The sequence below is a fragment of the Epinephelus moara genome, chromosome 20, assembly GCF_006386435.1.
Source record: "Epinephelus moara isolate mb chromosome 20, YSFRI_EMoa_1.0, whole genome shotgun sequence".
NCBI classification, from domain to species: domain Eukaryota; kingdom Metazoa; phylum Chordata; class Actinopteri; order Perciformes; family Serranidae; genus Epinephelus; species Epinephelus moara.
In genome coordinates this window covers 33,315,540-33,335,028 of record NC_065525.1, presented here as the reverse complement: position 1 = coordinate 33,335,028, position 19,489 = coordinate 33,315,540, and the positions used below count along the sequence as shown (strand labels likewise).

General features: G+C 40.5%; 1 protein-coding gene across 1 annotated transcript in view; it reads right to left on the bottom strand.

Annotated features, from left to right (window-relative positions):
* Positions 1–1,428: 1,428 nt before the first annotated feature.
* LOC126408552 (creatine kinase U-type, mitochondrial-like) overlaps positions 1,429–19,489 on the bottom strand; it is a 24,457-nt gene continuing 6,396 nt past the window's right edge. The window contains exons 2-9 of the mRNA XM_050074176.1: positions 18,455–18,653; positions 16,857–16,952; positions 16,551–16,772; positions 15,513–15,598; positions 11,525–11,648; positions 9,220–9,354; positions 6,556–6,681; positions 1,429–2,309 (exon numbers count right to left, since the gene is read on the bottom strand). Of these exons, the coding sequence (XP_049930133.1) occupies positions 2,196–2,309; positions 6,556–6,681; positions 9,220–9,354; positions 11,525–11,648; positions 15,513–15,598; positions 16,551–16,772; positions 16,857–16,952; positions 18,455–18,653 (1,102 nt within the window). The 3' untranslated portion in view covers positions 1,429–2,195. The remainder of the gene's footprint in view (positions 2,310–6,555; positions 6,682–9,219; positions 9,355–11,524; positions 11,649–15,512; positions 15,599–16,550; positions 16,773–16,856; positions 16,953–18,454; positions 18,654–19,489) is intronic.

Genomic DNA, 19,489 nt, shown 5'->3' with positions numbered 1-19,489 from the left:
ACCTGGTTGCTTCCTTTGTATAGAGACCCGACCTCACCTGAGTGCTGTGGGATTACACGCTCATAAACATCCCAACACAGAAAATAAGAAGAGACTAGAAAAACAGGCAGAGGGCAGAGTTCCTGCAATAAAATACACTGCCAAGCACCTTCAGTGGGTCAGAAGTGATGATTGAGGCCTCGTTGATGTCTTTAAGTCCCCAGTCAAGTCCCAACACCGAACTTTGAGTTTCAAGTCCTTAACAAGTCATAATGTGCTCCTCACCAACTGTAATGCATTTTAACAACACAGTAATCATTTATTTAATTTACTAAAACCATGAATGCTTTGTAAAACTTGTAGTTCGTTAAAAGTTGTTGTGTCGACTCACATTTTTCATACTGCAATTTCTTTTTCGCTGACTACTGAGTAGTTTTTGTACGTGAACAAAATTACGATTGGTATAACTTTTTCCAACTGGCGCTCAGTAACGTAACGTTAGCTCTTCACGGTTCTCTCCTGCAACATGACTGGATGCTGTCACGTTGGTTCAAACTAAGTGGACCTGGGGAAGTGTCGACTTGCTTGGAATGAACAGCGTTAACGTTTGTTGATTCAGAAGTGAAGGGAAATTAATTAAATCATGACGCACTTTTTAAATAACGTACCTTTCATTTTTGGGCTTTAGGGGAAGTCATCGAGTATTTTCAAGTCAAAGAGCTCAAGTCCAAGCAAAGTCACGAGTCATTCATTAGTGGCCAAGTCCAAGTCAAGTTGCATGTTTTTTGATTTTGTCAAGTCGAGTGTAAAGTCATCAAATTCGTGAATCGATTCTGATCACAGTCCAAGTCAAGTGACTCAAGTTCCTGCATCTAGAAATGAGTAATCAATTATCAGAATTGTTTTTATTAATCTTCCATCGATCAGCTACTCGACAAACGCTCTGTGGCAGGGAGGAATAAGATATATCAGGCTTTGGAGATGCAGACAAACCCTGTAAGTGAGGACAAATTCATTTTAAGTTATGGTCTTCTCATGGGATTGTTGACAAGAAAAACATAGAATACCACCTGCCTTATCCTTTAACTGATGCTTTTAAAAGTCTGCCTTTGCAGTATAAACAAGGGTCCTAACATTTGTAATGAAGTCAAGACAATCAGACATCTTCCAGATTAGACGTCCTTGGCTCTGGGTGAAAACAAGGACCCTGAGTAACAGCCTTTCAAGCATAACACAGTTTTGTTATGCCTCTGACTGAACGTTATCACGTGACACTATGCAACCAAGCTGATCGCAATCACGCTCCTTGAGCTTGGTCACCATGGTTACCTAAAGCTTGGGCTTCAGGCTTCAGCAAAATCCTCCTGGATACCAAAGAATGACGTCTGGTTCATGCAGAAACTAAAAAAAGCAACGCTCCATCAAGAAATGAGAGACAGGCAGAGGAGCTACTGTTAAATAGATGACTTCTTTAATAAAAGAAATTACACTGTGACATTCATGAGGCGCTGGAATGATATTGCTTCAGTAGCTTACAGTACAGAACCCAGCCCAACCAGTGTTATAACATCACATTTTGACACCAGCGTGTCGTCAAACGTACAAATCCTCTGGAGAAGACGAGTCTCTTCAGTCTTACTCTGTTAATCTACATTCAAATCCACTCAAAAATGGTGAAAAGAAACTGTGTACACACAATCCACGATAGAAAATAAAGCACAAATGGATGGACTATACAAGCACCAGGTAATAGGGATGAGCAAACGAACATGTGGGAATGAGGGGAAGAGACAGGCTGAGTATAGGACATGCGGCAGGAAGGGACTGAGGCGAGGTAAAGCCAGGTTTAGTGGGCCGAGGAGTGCTTTGGGAGCAGAGCCATAGATACTGTTTGGCCATGCACAGATGGGCAAACTGGCGGCCATCTTCACTCCATTACATCAGCCTACAGTTTGTGCATCCTTCATTAATGTTTGCTGCCATTTTAGACCAACATTTGAATTTGAGTTTAATATAAAACCCTTCAAAATAATTTGAAACACAGAAGAGCCCATTTCTGGGACCTGGTTTGGTTTAGTCAGATAGCTGCGTATAATATATATATATAGAGATTATATTATATTATAATATCTATGGGCACAGAGCAGGAGGGGGGTTTGTGCATGTGTGTGTGCCCAGAGGTTTGTGGGGTGGGGTCAGGGGTTAGGGATCAGTGTCTACTTGAAATACTTGACAGGTGGGGGCACCTTGATGTCCTGGCCTTTCTCCAGTCTCTTCTCACACTCGATCAGGTAGTTGACACCATCGACCACTGTCTGCACCAGCTGGACCTGAGGGACGGACACATCACATTTTAGTGCATTTATCCATTTTAGCAAAAGAAAAATGATCAGGCACAAATTATTACTCAAAACAGAGTCTTATATGTCTTAAACATGTCTGGAATCTTTTACTTTTTTAGTTTCCAAAACACTCTTTTGGCCCTAATCAAAGGGGTAGTTTGGATCTTTCAAAGTGGGGTTATATGAGGTACTTATCCACAGTAGGTGTATTACATACAGCAGATGTCTGCTGGCGTGCCCCCTGACTGGAGAAGCAGGGAGGAGTATCTACACAGCAGTAGCAAAATGTATTTTAGCCATCCAAAAAAAATCAATAACAGTTTAACTGTACACTATATTTAGAATATTCTCGCTGCATTATCTTGCTGCAGACAGTCCTTTTCGATGGAGAAGCCGTTAACGGCCCCATCTATCCTTTAAAGCTACTAGGTGAGTAATGTTAGCTTGCAGAACACAGAACTACTGGTTCACCGCTGCCTCGCCTGGCATAGTTTGTTTGGGTTATTGTGTGACCAACCCTCTAAAATACAGAAGTCACACAATGAAAGAAACAAACTACGTGATCAAGGCAGCAGTAGACTAGCAGTGTTCAGGGATGTTGAATCACAGTTTTTCTAAGTGGAGTCTGGCTTTGATATTGACAATATTCTAAATATTGTATATCACTGCTAGAGAGAACGTCTTTTCATAAAACTGGGCTATCTACTTTTGAGATTGGTGCGACATGACCAGAGAAAACAGAGGAAAAGGGGCTGTGGAATTTGCTTTTGCTCAAGAGGCTGAAAAACTCACAACTACCAGAATGAATTTTGCCACAAGGGACCAATAAATACTGCTCTTGGTAGGTGATGTAATGCGAGCTTGGCTATTTTGATACAGAAACAACATGGCCTCTGGCTCATCACAAATGATCTCAAATTACAGATAAATGGTACACTAAAATATGTTTCTGAAAACGTTAGGCAAGAGATAGGCAATGCATTACCAGAGTCTTGGTTTATATTTGTTAAGCACTGCTTAGTATTACGGTTTGATCTCAGTATTTTCAGCCTCTAATTTTACAATACAGGGAACAGTATGGGGCCCACTTCCTGTTCAGAGACTCTCGTATTACAGCCAAGAAGCGCACTAAAATACGTTTAGGAAGACATTTTAGGCGAAAAATAAGCAATACAGTAGAACAACCTTGGTTTATATTTAATGGTAAATGGACCTACACTTATGTATAGTGCCTTTTCTAGTCATCTGACCACTCAAAGTGCTTTTTACTTTGCTTTTTACACTACGAGTCACATTCACCTATTCACACACTGGTTGCCGAGGCTACTGTACAAAGGTACCACCTGCTACCCAGTTTTAAGACACTTACAACTGATGGAACAGCCACCAGGAGCAATTTGTGGTTCAGTATCTTGCTCAAGGATACTTCGACATAAAGACTGGAGAAGCTGGGGATTAAACCGCTGATCATCTGATTAGTGGACGACCTGCTCTACCTCTGAGCCACAGCCACCTGGAATCAGTGCTACTTAGCATACAAAAATGTAGAAGTACAATCTATAGTCGAGCAACAGCCCTAGAGCCAGAGAATATTTGAGCTGAGAGATGAATAGGGAGTTCAGGGCACTGGTAAGATGGAGGGAGGTCTACCGCAGTACATTTAGTGTCAGTGTTGGTACTCCTGCTTCTCCAAACAGGGGGAAAGCCAACAGACACCGACTGTATGTTATACACTGATTATGGATAAGTACCTCATACAACCTCACTTAAAAAGATCCAAACTACCCCTTTAAGAGTACAGGTGACACAGCTTTCTCCAAATACAGTGACTATCAGTTACTACAGACACAAAATCTGCAGCCCCGACATCTGCAAACCTCTCTCTACCAAAGTATGGACATTACAGACACACGTAAACACAGGCAGTCTGCATTCTAAACCGAGCAGAGCCATCACCTCGAGGCCGATAACCTTATCCAGGAACGTCTCCACTAAACTATGGTCAAAAGTACAGCCCACCTCCAAAGCAGACACTTGCCTGCTGCTCTCATTTACAGCAACATCTGTGAGATAGTTTATAAACTGTAGCTGCACAGTTTGAATACAGGAGGCTCAGCACAGGATGTTTTGTACTTTCTGAAAGATGAAAGAACATCAAATCTATGGTCATCAACTTGCAAATTTTTCCACAACCTGACTTAGATACTAATCAGATAATGTTATTGTGTGTGATGAAAATATTACTATGTCTTATTAACATGTGGCCTGAGTAAAACCATCATGAAAAGTCATCAGGACTTAAGAGCCCTTTTCCTAAGCTTTGCCAGGAATCAAGATTTTATTTTGCACACACAGGATACTGTCTCTGCTCTGGAACCTTCTTCTCCTTAATGTCCTCTGGTGCTTTGCTCCAGCTGTCCCTACTTCACCTATCCCTCCATCTATTAACTTGTTGACTCCACCCTCAGAGTGCTCCTGTCCTGAGTGGTCATCAGTCTGGATGATGGAGGACCAAGCAGCAGTGAGCACCCCACGCTCTTAAAATACAGGAGTGGACATTGGAGTCAGGCGGCTGCAACGCTGCACTTAAACCTCTCTGTGTCAAAGTCCTGGATTTATTTTTGCACAGAGGCAAAGAACAGTCTGTGTTCAGTCAACTACAAAGAGTCACATGTTAAATTAAGAAAATTAGATGAGTGATTCTCACTACGCCCAGAAACAGTAAAGAACCATCTCCACTCTGCATGTAATCAGAATAAAATAAGTGACCACAGGCTTAAGACAATAGAGAACAGCTCCATTGTACTGTACGACTCTGTCAGGCGTGACAGCATGAGACAAGGACATAACAAAGACAAACTACATGTACAGTCTGGACAAGGACACTTCTCCTCTCCTCTCCTTTTCTGTCCTTTCCTCTCCTCTCTTTTCCTTTCCTTCCCTCTCATCTCCTTTCCTCTCATTTTCTGCCCTTTCCTCTCCTTTCTTTTCCTCTTCATTCTTTTCCTCTCCTCTCATTTTCTGTCCTTTCCTCTCCTCTCGCTCCTTTTTTGTGCCATATTTAAGTTGCTATTTGTGCTCCAAAAAATCCAACTCAGTGACACAAAACATCCCCTTCAAAATGGTCCAGTTGTTGTCCGACACATTACTAATGTCTCCGCGATAACATGGTACACTCCATCAATAAACAAACATTCATTCATTAATACATAAATAACTAACCCAGACATCTGTCGGGGGGTCCAGGGCTCCTTCTTGGCATTTTTTCTTTGATAGACAAGCTCTGTTTTGATGCTTTTATGCACTGTGTCACCTTATTTACATCCCAGTACAAAGAAAATTCCCAGTGTGAGGAAATTCATTCTAATTGTGAATTACAGCATGATCAGTAGGCCACCCAGCACCCTATCACAGGCTGGATAGCATGTATCATGGGGCTCTGAGATTCATTACAAACTTACTCATCACTGTGTACTACACTCAAAAGTGAATTGGCCTGCTTTGTGTACACTCTGCCTCAGTCACTGCTGTGTTTTTATTTACAGAACTATTGTTGGCAACCTACTTATCTTCTCTTTTGAATATGAAATATGAAAATTACAATCTCCGTTTGCAGGACTTTTTGCGTCTTCTTGTTCCCAAAATCAGAACTGAACTGCGTAAAAAAGCCTCAGATGTTCTCTGCACCTACAGCATGGAGCAATCTGCAGAATGTTCTTAAGCTTCAAGACATGGTGACCTTGAATGAGTGTAAAACCATGAGTCCATCATTTTATGTTACTCTAATCCATGTGCTTTTATGTAAAGATTATTTGTTGTTGAAACTGTGTTGCTGCTATTCTTGGCCAGGTCTGCCTTGTAAAAGGGATCTTTGATCTCAGTGGGACAACCTTGGTTAAATAAAGGCTAAATAAAAATAAAATCCATCTGGTAGTAAGTTGAGTATAACTGTGCTACACCGACAGCGCTGTGATGCAATAAATGTTCATATTAAATCGTTGTTTATAGGAGGAGACACTCTGCAAGTGTGCACTGTTCCTGTGAAGTCACTATCACTGACATGTTGCTACACATTCACACCCAAGGAACAACTACAGGAGCAACTCCACTGATGTAAAGTGGCAGGTGAATGATTTGCTCTGGGGATGAAAGGTAGACAATCACTCACATCCTTAGTTTTTTTTTTGTTTTTGTTTCTTACCATCTCTGTGCATTACCACAGAGGTTTGCCTACCTCAGACAGTCCCAGGCGGTCCAGGTTGGAGATGTCGAAGGTGCCACCCACAGCAGCGGTGTCCACGCCGCCAGTTCCTCGCTTCTGCAGGCGCAGGTTGTCCAGGATCTTACTGAAGCGGGGATCCTTAGGGTTGGGGAAGAGGAGTTATTCTACACAGTCTCAAAGCACTGTAATCACCATAATACTCAGTACACAATTACAATTTATTTTCTTTAAGGTTTCTGCAGGTACCACCAACATTTCATGAAGAAAGATCTTATGAACAGCTCATTTCTAGGTGAACATGCCCAACAAAAGTTCTGATAATGTAATTTGGCAGTAACTGTTGCAAATCACATCATTATTTTCAAAGTTTAGTGAAACAGATGCAATTGAGAAAATAATTTATTTGGCATTTAGCAGTACAAATCTTGTAGGTGACATGCATGTTGATACAAAATGTGGAAAAGAGAGAAAACCAAACTAACTCTGCTGCTTGTCCCATTCTCATCTTTTAATTTAATACTCTGATTTTTTTTAAAGCCATGCAGACGCTCTATTTTTCATTGTGTGACACAAATAAAGTGGTAACACAATTGATCCCACATTATCTACCGCTCCTTTTGATGTTATCAGCCCATTAAATGGCCATTATCAGTTGTTATCACTACCATTATAATGTTTCAGATGGGCTACTTACCAGAAGGCCAAAAGGTGCTATCTAACACGTCCCCATACATTGTTAACATTGTGAAACGACTGCAATTTGATAAGGTTTAGGAAAAGATCAGGATTAGGGTTCAAATAAAGCAGCGACCTATATCTAAAAGTTAGATGCTTCTTGTCTCAGTCAGACTCTGAAAAGCTGGTGCAAAAGCAGCCAGAGTTTTAACAACACCAAAAGGTCTGACCACATAACTCCTATTATATCTTCTCTTCACTGGCTCCCAGTAAAACAGATTATTGATTTTAAAATACTTATTATTTACTTATTGTTTTTAAATGTTCAAATTGTTGAGCTCCTTCCGATGTTGCTGACATACTCATAAAGAACACACCAGAGATCCCCCAGATCATCAAATACAGGTCTAGTCATTGTACCTAAAATCAACTCTCAATCAGCTCATGGTGCTTTTAGTCATTATGGTCCTACTCTCTGGAATTCTCTTCCACATGAACTTTGATCTGCTACAACAGTGTTCTCTTTTAAAAGCAAACTAAAAACTTGTGTTTTTTAGCAAGCTTTAGTTAGGTTTTAAGGGTATTTTTATTTGCTTTAGGAATTAGTATTACTGTAGTTATCTCCCCTTTTTAAAGAAAAATGATAATAACAGTACCCTCTTATTTTGTTTGTTTTTATCATGTCCTGCTTGTTTTTATATATGTAATATTTCATTATCTTATTTATTTTATGCTTGTCATGTACCGGTATACTGTATCTTAAGCACATTGACTTTACGCTTGTCATATGAAATGTTCTGTATAAATAAAATTGACGTGACTTGTGGACACAGTAATTATGATGGTGGCAAAGGAGAGAGTCAGGAGACGTAGAATAAAGGCCAAGAAAGTCTGTATGGGGAAGAGGTCAGGGTGGATTGATGGGTCAAACAAACACTGGACTTTCTCACAGGAGACCCCTGTTTGTGTCCCGAGTGAAGCCATTTTATCTTACATCACTATGTTAGGTATGTTTCACACGTGACGTAAGCTAAGTATATTATGCAAGTTAACTTGTGTACATAAGTTAAAATAAATAAATGGTAACTTTTGGTTTCACGTAGGACACAATCAGTGGTCTCCTGGGTGAAAGTCCTGTGTTCTTTATGCAGGGTCACCTAACTCCCTCCTTTGCTTTGGTCATAATTACTATGGCCACTAGAGGTTGCCACCTAACAATAAATTTCGGAGGTAGAGTTGTGCCATACTACCTTAAATCTACACTCCTGACGGCAACTGATAACAGTAATTTAATGGGCTGATAACATTCAAAGCTGACATCACTGCTGCTGATTGGCTGAGCTTGAGGGCTTGGCTTTCTTAACATCCAGGTCAGCTGTGATGATGCCTAGGACTGATGCTGCTAGCTGGTCACTTTCCTCCTTGGCCTTCCGCTCGTTGAAATGCTGTGTTCTGTGTTTGTGCTCATTACAGTGAGCCGTTTCATTATTGTTAACCAGTTTGTTTGATGACGGGTGGGCCGCAGTTAGCCTCTGGTCGCTAACTGCGCTTGTATATACATTGTAAGTAGCTTGCACTTTAGATTATGTAGCACGAAGAGGTAGGGGTGAACTGCCATTTTTGTTATAACATTTTTTCCTCCTGTTTTTACTTAGTTTAGGGAGTCAGGCCCATTCTTTTGTTTGCAGGGCCTAGGCAGCACTTTGGGGGAAAATAGGTGGGTTTTGTTTGTTATTTTGGCCATGATTCACCCTCAAGTCCTTGCCTCCTACTGTGCACTAATTTCTTGTATCACTTGTGTTTAACAGAAAACTATTTTTAGCTGTAAAAAAAACTCTTAGATGAATTGTATTAGCCATAAATTGCTCACTGTTGTTCACACATATATACTCACCGTGTCACTTTTTTATGTCACTCTCCAACACCCCTAGACTGCGGCGTAACATATCTACTTAAGAAAAATATCAAATTATTTTCTTTCTGTTACATCTATTGTGTTACCTTGCTCAGCAGGGGCAGCTTGACGTGAACCCCGGCCCTGAGCCCTGTGCCCAGGTTGGAGGGGCAGGTGAGGATGTAACCGAGCCTCTCGTTCCACATGAACTCCCAGCCTCTCTCCTGGATCAGACGCTCCACCTTAGAGAGACAGAGGGAGAACCAGTCGCAATATAATGACTGTGTGTTTCATCATACTATCTCTGACCTTTGGTATGTTGGCTTGATGTGTACATACTGTTCACACACCGCAAATTGTTGTAGTAGCTGTGGATTTTTTTAAACTGAGAAGTAAAGAGTGGAAAGTTGCTGTCTTGGAGAAATACTGAATGAACTCTTGTAGGAGTGGGCTGATACAAACACTGGCATAGTGTTAGTGCATACAGTTTAACTGATGCTAATGTAGCACTGAGGTGTTCTGTCACCCAACAGTGCAGTGCCAGATGTTGCATTGCTTGTCCTTTGCTCTATCTCTAATGGGGAACTTGGAACACTTAGATAAATAATTTATGTTTGAACAACCATGTTCGGTCTAAAGGCTTTATTTTCGTGGCAGGGCAAAGACTAGTATAAGCAGTTTTTTTTTGCTTTTGCAAGCGTACACTAGATGCTTTTACACTGTATTAATGCACTCCCTTTTTGGCTGATTAAATCCCTACAGCCATCTGATGACAGCAAAGTCTGTTCCAGCTGCTAACTTCAAGATGCTGTGCCCAAGTGCACAATGGTCCACTATGGTCCAGCAGCTTGGTTAAGTCATGCACAGCTGACACTAGACTGCTGTAAAGTAACCACACCAGCGTCTCTGATTCACAATCTAGTTAAAATCTGAACAATAAAAGGACCACAAATGACTTTCTTCATTTATTAAACACATTTTTCTCCTCACGATCTGTTACGTCACTCATCAACTTTAATGAATACAGTTGAATTCAGAGAGTCTGTCTGTCAGCAAGAAACACTTTTACATCAGCGATCATCATTTCCATTCAGCCACACTGAGACTGATCATTCCTGAGCAACAAGGTGATGAGTTACAGAATTTTAATTTCCCCTGAAACATTTGGCCATTTCCAGTGTTCAAAGACACCATAATCATGTTCTGGATTAATAAATAATGAACTCACACTCAGAATATCAATAAATACAGATGCAAATAATTAATAAATGACATAAACGCATTCTGTGACTGCACAGGACACAGTAAAATATAGAACGCAGGTTGTTCTTCATGTGCAGGTGTTAACAGAGACAAAACACTGCTGCTCTGCCATTGATAACTGGATCTATTGGGGTTCGAATCCTGGTCAGGGCAGGTAACAGATATCCAGTCTGGACCCTTAGGCAAGGTTCTTAATGCTGCTAGCCTACCTCAGGATGAGTGAAACCGCAAAAACATACCAGCTCAGACATCGCCCGGGTCAACACCACGTCAGGTGCTAGGGAGCCGGGGCAACCTGATGAAATTGGCTACTGGAACAAAACATAGATGAACTAGACCAGAGAATATGGAACTGTTGGAATGCTACTATTCAAATAACCCCAGCAAGAGGGGCTACAAGCAGAGGATGTGGGATATATGGATGCTTCGAAACCCAACATCTAAACTGGCAAAGAAACAACTCCTAGCCCAGTGTTCTAACACCCACAAACGGCAACTGCTACCACAACTAGAGATTGATGAGATACAACAAACATGCTTCGGCAAGGAGGAGACAGAACAACATCATTATTCCCACACTCCAAGATTGGGTACCAAGCCCAGCAAAGGCGAATGACCTGAGATTGAGATTAATGAATGAACTGGAATTAAGAGGAGGACGAACCATCATGGAAGGACAAGCCCCTGCACGGCATGTACCACCAACAGATTTAATGAGTGGCCGACATCAAGAAATCCTACCAATGGCTGGAAAAGGCTGGACCGCAAGACACCACCAATCATGGCAGCATAGGTCTCTGTTGAGAAAAGTGCTGTCCTAGGAAAAGCTAAGATACTGCGCAGAACCTTCAAACTCCCAGGCCTCTGGTAGAGGACCCGAGCTTGAGGAAGACACACCACCACCTCCAATGGACGTTGCCTCACGTGATGTTTCAGAGGAAAAGATGTCTTTTTTCTCTAAAGGCATGTTTTCTTGTTTCTTCCCTACTCGCATGTCTCCCTCGTGTCTTACGAGGACGAGGCTAAGACATGAGGAAGAAACACAAGTGAGGGAAATGTAGATGCAAGACCAGGTATTGGGATGAACCCATTGTCTCGCTCTGTCTCATCTCAGCATCTTTAACAGTCCACACACAAACACTGCCTTACCTCCTTGAGGCCTCTGCAGAACCTCTCAAAGACTCTTTTCATGTTCCCTCCCTTCTCCATGGAGATGACCCTGGTGTGATCCTCCTCATTGATCCAAATCAGGAATGTCTTCTCGTTGTTGTGCCTGCACACAGAGAAGTTATACTCAGTATTGATCCCCGTAGGTTTGGGCTATTTATCCTCTGTGTTTGCACTATTGTAGCTATCAGTGAGCAGTGGAGAGACATAGTGCAGCACCCAGGGTGGGGTTATTTATTCTGATGCAGTAACCTCTAAACTTGAACCTAGAGCTGATATTCCTTTCTTATCCACAAGCAGAACATAAATTAATGTTTAAATATTTTTTCCCCAGACTGAATCAATGCTTAAGTTATTTTTTGGAAGCCTATTGGAAGACAGTGTACAGGATAAGTTAATTAGCAGAGATTGGGGATGGGTTTTCTCGACTAAGAGAGCCATATCATATTGTCGAGTAGAGGGGAAGCCATTCACCGTCAATCACTGACAATAATGCTCGTTTTTGCCTCAGGTCATTGACTGATCTTAAAGGCTGCACTGTGCTCACACGGCCTTGTGGTATTGATTTGTGACATACTCAAAAGAAACTTGACATCTGGTAAACGATAACTCAAAGTAAAATCTGTTGGATGGAAACCTCACAACTCAGGGATATCAGTTTGTCAGCAATTGGGACAAGCTTACAAGAAAGGCTCTTCTCTAGTCTGTTCTCTTTTTCTAAAAATAGTTTAAACAAGTCGATATATGAGCAAGTGTGCAGACAGTGTTGTACTGACATTCCTATCTTTAGCCGTGCCAGTGGTAGGGCGATATGGATGGTGGTGTCAGTGTTGGTTTGTCTATTCATTGGTCTTACATAAGTGTACAGATAGACAAATGTCAGCAACTATTGTATGGGTTAAATGGCACAGACATTCAGGGTCTTCAGAGTAGAAATCTTAATGACAAAATCCCTGAGCTTTTAATCTCGTGTCCTTGGCAAGTACAGCAATTCACTTGTCGCACATATACAAAACTCAAATAACCTTTGTTTCCAGTCCCATGGGGAATTAAGATTTCATTCTCAAGGGAGATCAAGATAGAGAAACAAGATATTGCAAAAACAAAGATCCAAATTGCTGTGAATTATGCTGTAAATATTCGTGGCAGTATATTAATCATCAAAATCTTGGTTACCCTCCAACCTCCCCTCAAGTGCCACAGTAACATTTCCAATTGCAAATATAACGATAAAAAAAATTGAAAAAGCAAAGTACAGCGACATTTGCTGAACACATTCATGTTTCCCAGAGGAAGCAGTCATTGAATCTTGATGACCCAATGATCCCTCCTACCACCAATCTCAGGGCGAACTCTCCACTTTTATACATGACATTCCAAATTTTAAAGTGCACAAAGCTACTGTCAGCCGCTACAAAGACTTTTTGTCCACACTGACCTCCTTAATATTGTTAGAGATTTAATAAGGTAATGGATAGGCTATGGAGACAGCAGGTTGGGGAGAGGAAGAGAAAGAGAGAAGGGAATACAGTAGTGCAGTATAAAAAAGAACATGAGTAAGGAGTGAAACAACAAAGGAATATTAGAAGGATGGGGGGTTGTTAAGCATAAATGCGAGAAAGTAGAGCATGACATATGGGAAGTGAAAAAATGAAAGGAGAGCGGGGGAGAATGAGCCAGAGAGGGAAAGAAAAAGCTGCCAGTGGACCTGAAAGAAGAGATGATGGAGGGATGGAGTGAAGGTGAATTATTAAGGAGAGGAGAGGCTGATACGGCTGGCAGACGGAGAGAGGGGGGAGGCTGGTGATTGATTTTGGCTGGCTGATGCCCTGCATTTGGCTATTCCTGGGTACAAGCTAAAACTAAAGGCTGAGGGAGCACTGTCTGCTTTGCTAATACACCTCCACCACAGCTCAGCAACGGGGAAATGACATTACTGGTGCAATCATGCGAGCTTGGAAAGTCACTGGAAAGTTCATAAATGTCAGTAAGATTAAAGATTATGGGGCATTTTTTTCACAATTTATTTGTGTTCTGTTCAATATGAAAACTAATAAACTAAGAATTGAAAGATTGACCTATTTTGGGACAGAGGGAAGTTTCAGTTGCAGATTTTGTTTGTGTGACCTGCTGCCAATTTCCAGCAAAGGAGGAAAAGGTTCATTCAAATCCTGACGCATCTGAATGATGCTAGAATTATCCACAAAAAAGAAAAAGAGTAACTATCCCAAAAATCTATTAAAAGCTGGGAGCAAATGCCCTCTGTTTCAGATTACTGACCATGTTGCTCCAGTTAAAACATAACAGTTACATGGACGACCAACAGCACTTAAAGAAATGGTGTAGGAAGTGAGGATGCCAACGAGAATCTGATGGAGGACTGAACATAAATGGTGCAAAACCAACCTACAAGTTCACTAAATGCTATAATTATAACTATTATAACGCTATAATTGTAAGTCAGCAGACATACAGCAAGTTACAAACTGCTCAAATCCATCATATCAATTAAATTTTGTAATGTTACATTATTTTACAAGAGTACCTCAGGTCTGTCCTCAACTTCACATCAATGCACCGCAAGAGTTCACTGTGCAATGTCTCATCTATTACAGGAAGTCTGCGGGAATCAGACACTTCAATTCAATGATTTTTAAGACCTTTTCAAGATTTTTGACCAAATTTAAGGCTGATTTATGGACATATCATTATTTGTTACTCAAGCATTGCAGGTAAGTATGTCTATGATCCCGAGCATAGGTTGGTTTTATGTAGGAAAACGTGATTATTAGCGTGCGTTAGGGTTAATCTACATTTTGCTGACAGATAAGTGCAAGTATTAAGTAAAAAGAAAGGATGATATTCGGAGGTAGGTTTAAAGATTTGTAACATTAGAAAAGACTTTCATGTAAAAGACCTTCACTCATTTTAACAAAAAAGAATTAAAAGATAGATAAATGTAATTAGATAAAACGTTTGTGGCAATTAAGACTTCATAATTCAAATTTGAGACCATTTAATGACCTTTAAGGCCTGATATTTATACAACTGAATTTAAGACATTTTATGACTTTTTAAGGACCTACAGACACCCTGTATTAAATTAAATAATACAGCAGATAAAGAGCTCCTCTTGCTCTGTACAGTCCACTAAAATTATTAATTCTTTCCTTCCTAACTTATTGATATCTCTTAAAAACTGACAACCCCAAAAGACCATACTAAATGGTCACTTGTTAAGAAGGCATGTCATTTCACTGATACTCTTAATACATACCCTTGTCTCACCTTTTCTAAATAAATAAATAAATAAATAACCCACAGTAGAGCCAGGTATTCTGTAATTCAAAGACTTCCAGTTTCAGTTGGTCTGTCTGCTCCGTTCTTCCCTGTTTTCCTTTCAGGATAGGAGCTCCTATGTTTCAATTCAAAGTTTTACATCTGTTGAAACAAAACTTTTCTGAGGAGTTCCACAAGGGTCAATACTGGGACCTTCACTTTTTAATTTGTTAATGCTCCCGCTTGGCAGCACCATAAAAAAATTCAACGTATATCTTGCTTTTCATATACTAATGGTACACATACTGTGTCTCCCTTTTCTGTGATGACCCAAATAAATAAACAACCCAGTAATATAGACAATTAATTTATTTACACTTGAAGTCACCGTCTCTTAAATACAGTGAACAAGACAGAGCCTCACTAGTTAATTTGGATGCTGATCTAAATGTTGGAGAAAAAAAGCAAATAACGTACATGAGCTGCTATTAACTTGACATTCGAAGTTACAGACTGGTTCGTGCAGCCATCACGGAAGAGTCAAACATGACTCACTGCTGTGTGGCTTAAGCCTTTTGTGCTTACATGTAATGCAATGCATGGCTGCAAAGATAATATTGCCCTGTCTTGCCTTGAATAAAGAAGTTTGCTCAACAAGCCAGAAGATTGTATTCAAAGGAAGAAGACTTACCAGATACCACGGGCATCTGGCCAATCACGAGCCATTCCTGCACAGGTCAGGAGGGGTGACACAGGCTTGTCAAAGAGGAAGTGGTCCTGTTGTAAATACAGAGAACAGACATTTTTTTACTCAGAGTGCCAACAGTGGTCAGCTTGCACTGGACAGTATTGTCAAAGTGAGACAGAAACAAGAGTGTGAGACTTGAGAATTCAATAATCTGGTCAATCTGTCTCATTGTGGGCAGGAGGAAAATGCCATGGCAGGCTCGACCCACACCATTTCTGATTACATGTGATAAAATTGTCTGCTCCTTGTTTGTTTTCCTCAGCTAGAAGTTGTATTGAGCTCCACATCCACAGTGGCTCAACATCTTTACCATGAGAGCATGGTATTTACTTAAGTAACCTTACAGGAAATAAGATCAGTATACTCAGCACTTTGCAGATTGATGCTGTGTACTGTCAGATCCAAAACTGTTCTAGCAGGACAGATCATATATAACCACTGCTGCTACTCTATTAAAATGACTGATTTTAAGACTGATTTTTGCAATTAAGTCAATTGTTGTGCAACACTGTTTGATGATGTGACATAGTGAACTGTTCTGGTGCTATATTAACTAGAATTTTAATGCGATTAAACTACATTAAGGTAATCGGCTCATGTGAAAACATTCTGTTTATTCAAAAACAAAAATCTAGCTCTCGGTCATGCAAGGTAAAAAAAAAGCCTACGTTTGGAAAACTACCTAGCGTAGCCATTAGCCTAGATTCTTTTCTTACATTCACACTGTAACTAATGTAGGCATTTTTAGAGCCCCTTTTAAAAACATAACCTCTGTCTTTCCTTTATAAAACTGCAAAAAAAAAAATTCTTGTAAAATCTAAAAACTGGAATTATTAAATATCATTTGACTGCTAACCCCTCCTTTCCCCCCCGAAACTATTTCCCTGCAAAAATGGTGCATTAACACTTCAAGTCAAAAGTGGTATCTCAACAATGTGCAACACTGTCATATTCATACAGCAGCATCCCTGCATCACTCACATCAATCAATTGTTGCTGCTCCTTGTCTGTCATCTGGGTGAGACTGTAGTATGTCCCAGTCAGGTCATCCTTCAGGCCGGCGAGGGCATCCACCACCACCCTCTCCACCTCCCTGCGCTCCGCCCGGGTGCAGGCGGGGGGCAGGCTCAGCCCTCGGATACTGCGGCCCGTTCTCACCCTGGACGACAGCACGTAACGTGGGTCAAAGTTGCCCGACTGGATCTGAAACAAAGGCAGGTAGGGAAATAGTTCAACATTTGACTTATCTTAAAAGAAGAAGCTCTGTGTTGTCAGTGAGAGTGTTACCTTGCTGGCATCCAGGTCGGTGGGGTGCTTCATGACGCGGGGGTCATAGCCGTTGTGCCTCTCTTTGATGATGGGATCCAGCAGATCTGCAAATACCTGAAAAAGACCCAAGATATTTTATGCATTACTAATTTGTGTGCTATGATGTGGACTAAATATGTGGCATCTGACATTATCCATATCCACACAGGTACCATTTATGATATGGTTTGGCTGGCATTCATTCTGCCATAGCTATTAAATATATTTATACTCTAGTTATCTCTTTGGCACTCCATTGGTTATCTCCCTTGGCACTATTTTGATAAACAAGCTCTATTTTGATGTGTTTTTATGCACTCTGACATCTTATTTAAACTAAAAGTACAAAAAAATCCCAGCATGAATCAATTTATTTTCATTGTGAATTAGAAAAAGCTCAGCGGGCCACCAGGAACCCTATCTGGCCTGCAGGCTGCAACTTGAGTATCACTGCTGCACACCTATCCCAAACTACCTCAAAAAACAGTGACTTCTATCTCAGTTCAAATAGATGCTTTACTGTTTTTTTTGGGGTTTTTTGTGATATGCTAATGATCAGGGAGAGTCAATCTCTTTTTACTTCTTAATATTGTGCTTTATAATAGCTTTTATACAGGCTCAATCTCATATACCGTATAATAAAGAAAAAAATAGGAATCTGTTTCTCTTTATCTACATCATGTTGATTGGACAGATAGTCTTTCTATGTTACTGTATAGTCCAGGGCTCCATACATTTCCCAACAACATTATCACCACTCTTTCATTTGTATGTGAGCACTCTCTGCACTTTTGTACACTTACCAGCAGAAGTAATACCACACCCACATGACTGAAACCAAAAGAACCACCCATGTGTAACGCAGGGAGTATTAATGAATCATAAAATGAATAACATTGTAGAGATACTGTATGATAAACATTAGCTAGAATACAAAAATGAGATTTCAGCCAACCAACAAAAAGGAAAATTTAAGGAAGTCATAACATGGTCAGAGACTTAAATTTGATCAAAAATGTTCAACAATCAATCAACAGTTAATATCAGATTAAAAAGGATAATGGCAACTGGAAGAAGTCCTGGATTTTTCTGTGGCCTCTAAAGGCAGCATGAGATTAAAATGGAAATACAGTTAGACCCTCACTATAGATAGAAACTGAGATATCCCAAAAGGGGTGTCCTAGCCTAAAACTTTTCCTCTCCTGTTCTGTAATACTCCCTCCTTTAAAACAGGATAGGGAGGATGGGTGGTTGCATTTTTTTGTAGTTGTAGTCAGACAAATTTCCCGATCATTTCTGATGAGTCACCTACTGTATGTTGAAACTGTCTTGACAGTTTAAAGGATGTTGGAATGGGACCAGAATGCAAATACAAATACCCCTTTTCAGTACTTTTATTTACAGTGTCACACTCTGCAGATTGGACTTTAGTAATGTTGTCCTTGTCACTCCAGCTGGTGGCTTTGGGAGGCTGTGTTCACCGTCATAACTATTGTACAATACAAATGGAGATGTGCCCTTCTTATCAACAGTGAGGAGCTTGCGTGTGTTTTTGAAAAAGTACTGTGATATCTGACCTCGTAGGACTCCTCGTCTCCTGCCACCATGCCAACAGTCTTGATGAACGGGTGCCCGGGGTTGTCCACACCCGTCTGGATGGCCTGGTCAAGCGTGTACCCGTTGGGAGTGGCCTTGTCACACAGCTTGGCGTAGATGGCAGGTGTCAGGTTACTGGCCATGCAGTTGTTGTGTTTGCGCAAGTCAGGGTACTCCGCACTGCACAAATACAATGTCAAGATAACATATTGCTGCATTGATCTTTGAAAGAGAAACAAAACAGCAGCAGTATGGGCACAGCTTAACTGTGGAGCTGTGCCCTTGGAGCAGGTACGGAGCGAGTGACTTACTCAAGGACACTTCCAAATGGCACGTACGCAGGTAACTGGGGTTTGTGTAAACCTGTGACCTTATGGCTATGGGACTCCCTGCTGCAAAATATGTCTGATAGTTATACTGCAGATGTGGGTAGTAGTGTCTGATACACTGGGACATGGGGAATAATGATAAAATTTTAATTATTTAACTTGAAGACAATTGAATCTTACGGCTCAGGTGAAACAGGCATAACAGCAACTACTGTTTGACATTAAGTGTTAAAGGTGCCATTAATTTAGTGCTGATGGAGAAAAAGAGTTTAGATTTATGTTGTTTTAGTAAAATAATGCTGCTGATTTAACAAAAAACAGATAATAACTTAATCATCTAGCTTTAAATTAATTAATCAGCCTAATCACCTCCTGTCAAAGACTGGTTTTTATCCACACAAAACTTTTCTAAGGCCAGCGATGGAATGAAACTGGGTTTGGCATGAGAGAAGGTACTACTGCAGATGCAGCACAGACTAAGTAGCTTATACAGTGGTGGAAAAAAGTTTTCGGACACCCTTAAAATTTTACACAATCTCAAATATTATCATGAAATATTTGTGGAAAAATCTTTTTTGTGTTTCAAAAGGTGTGGCTGCATTAGACAGATACAAACAAATACAAATTATATTGTTTTGTTTATTGTTTACAAGAAAAACTAACAAAACTAAATTCTTGACAGTTTCA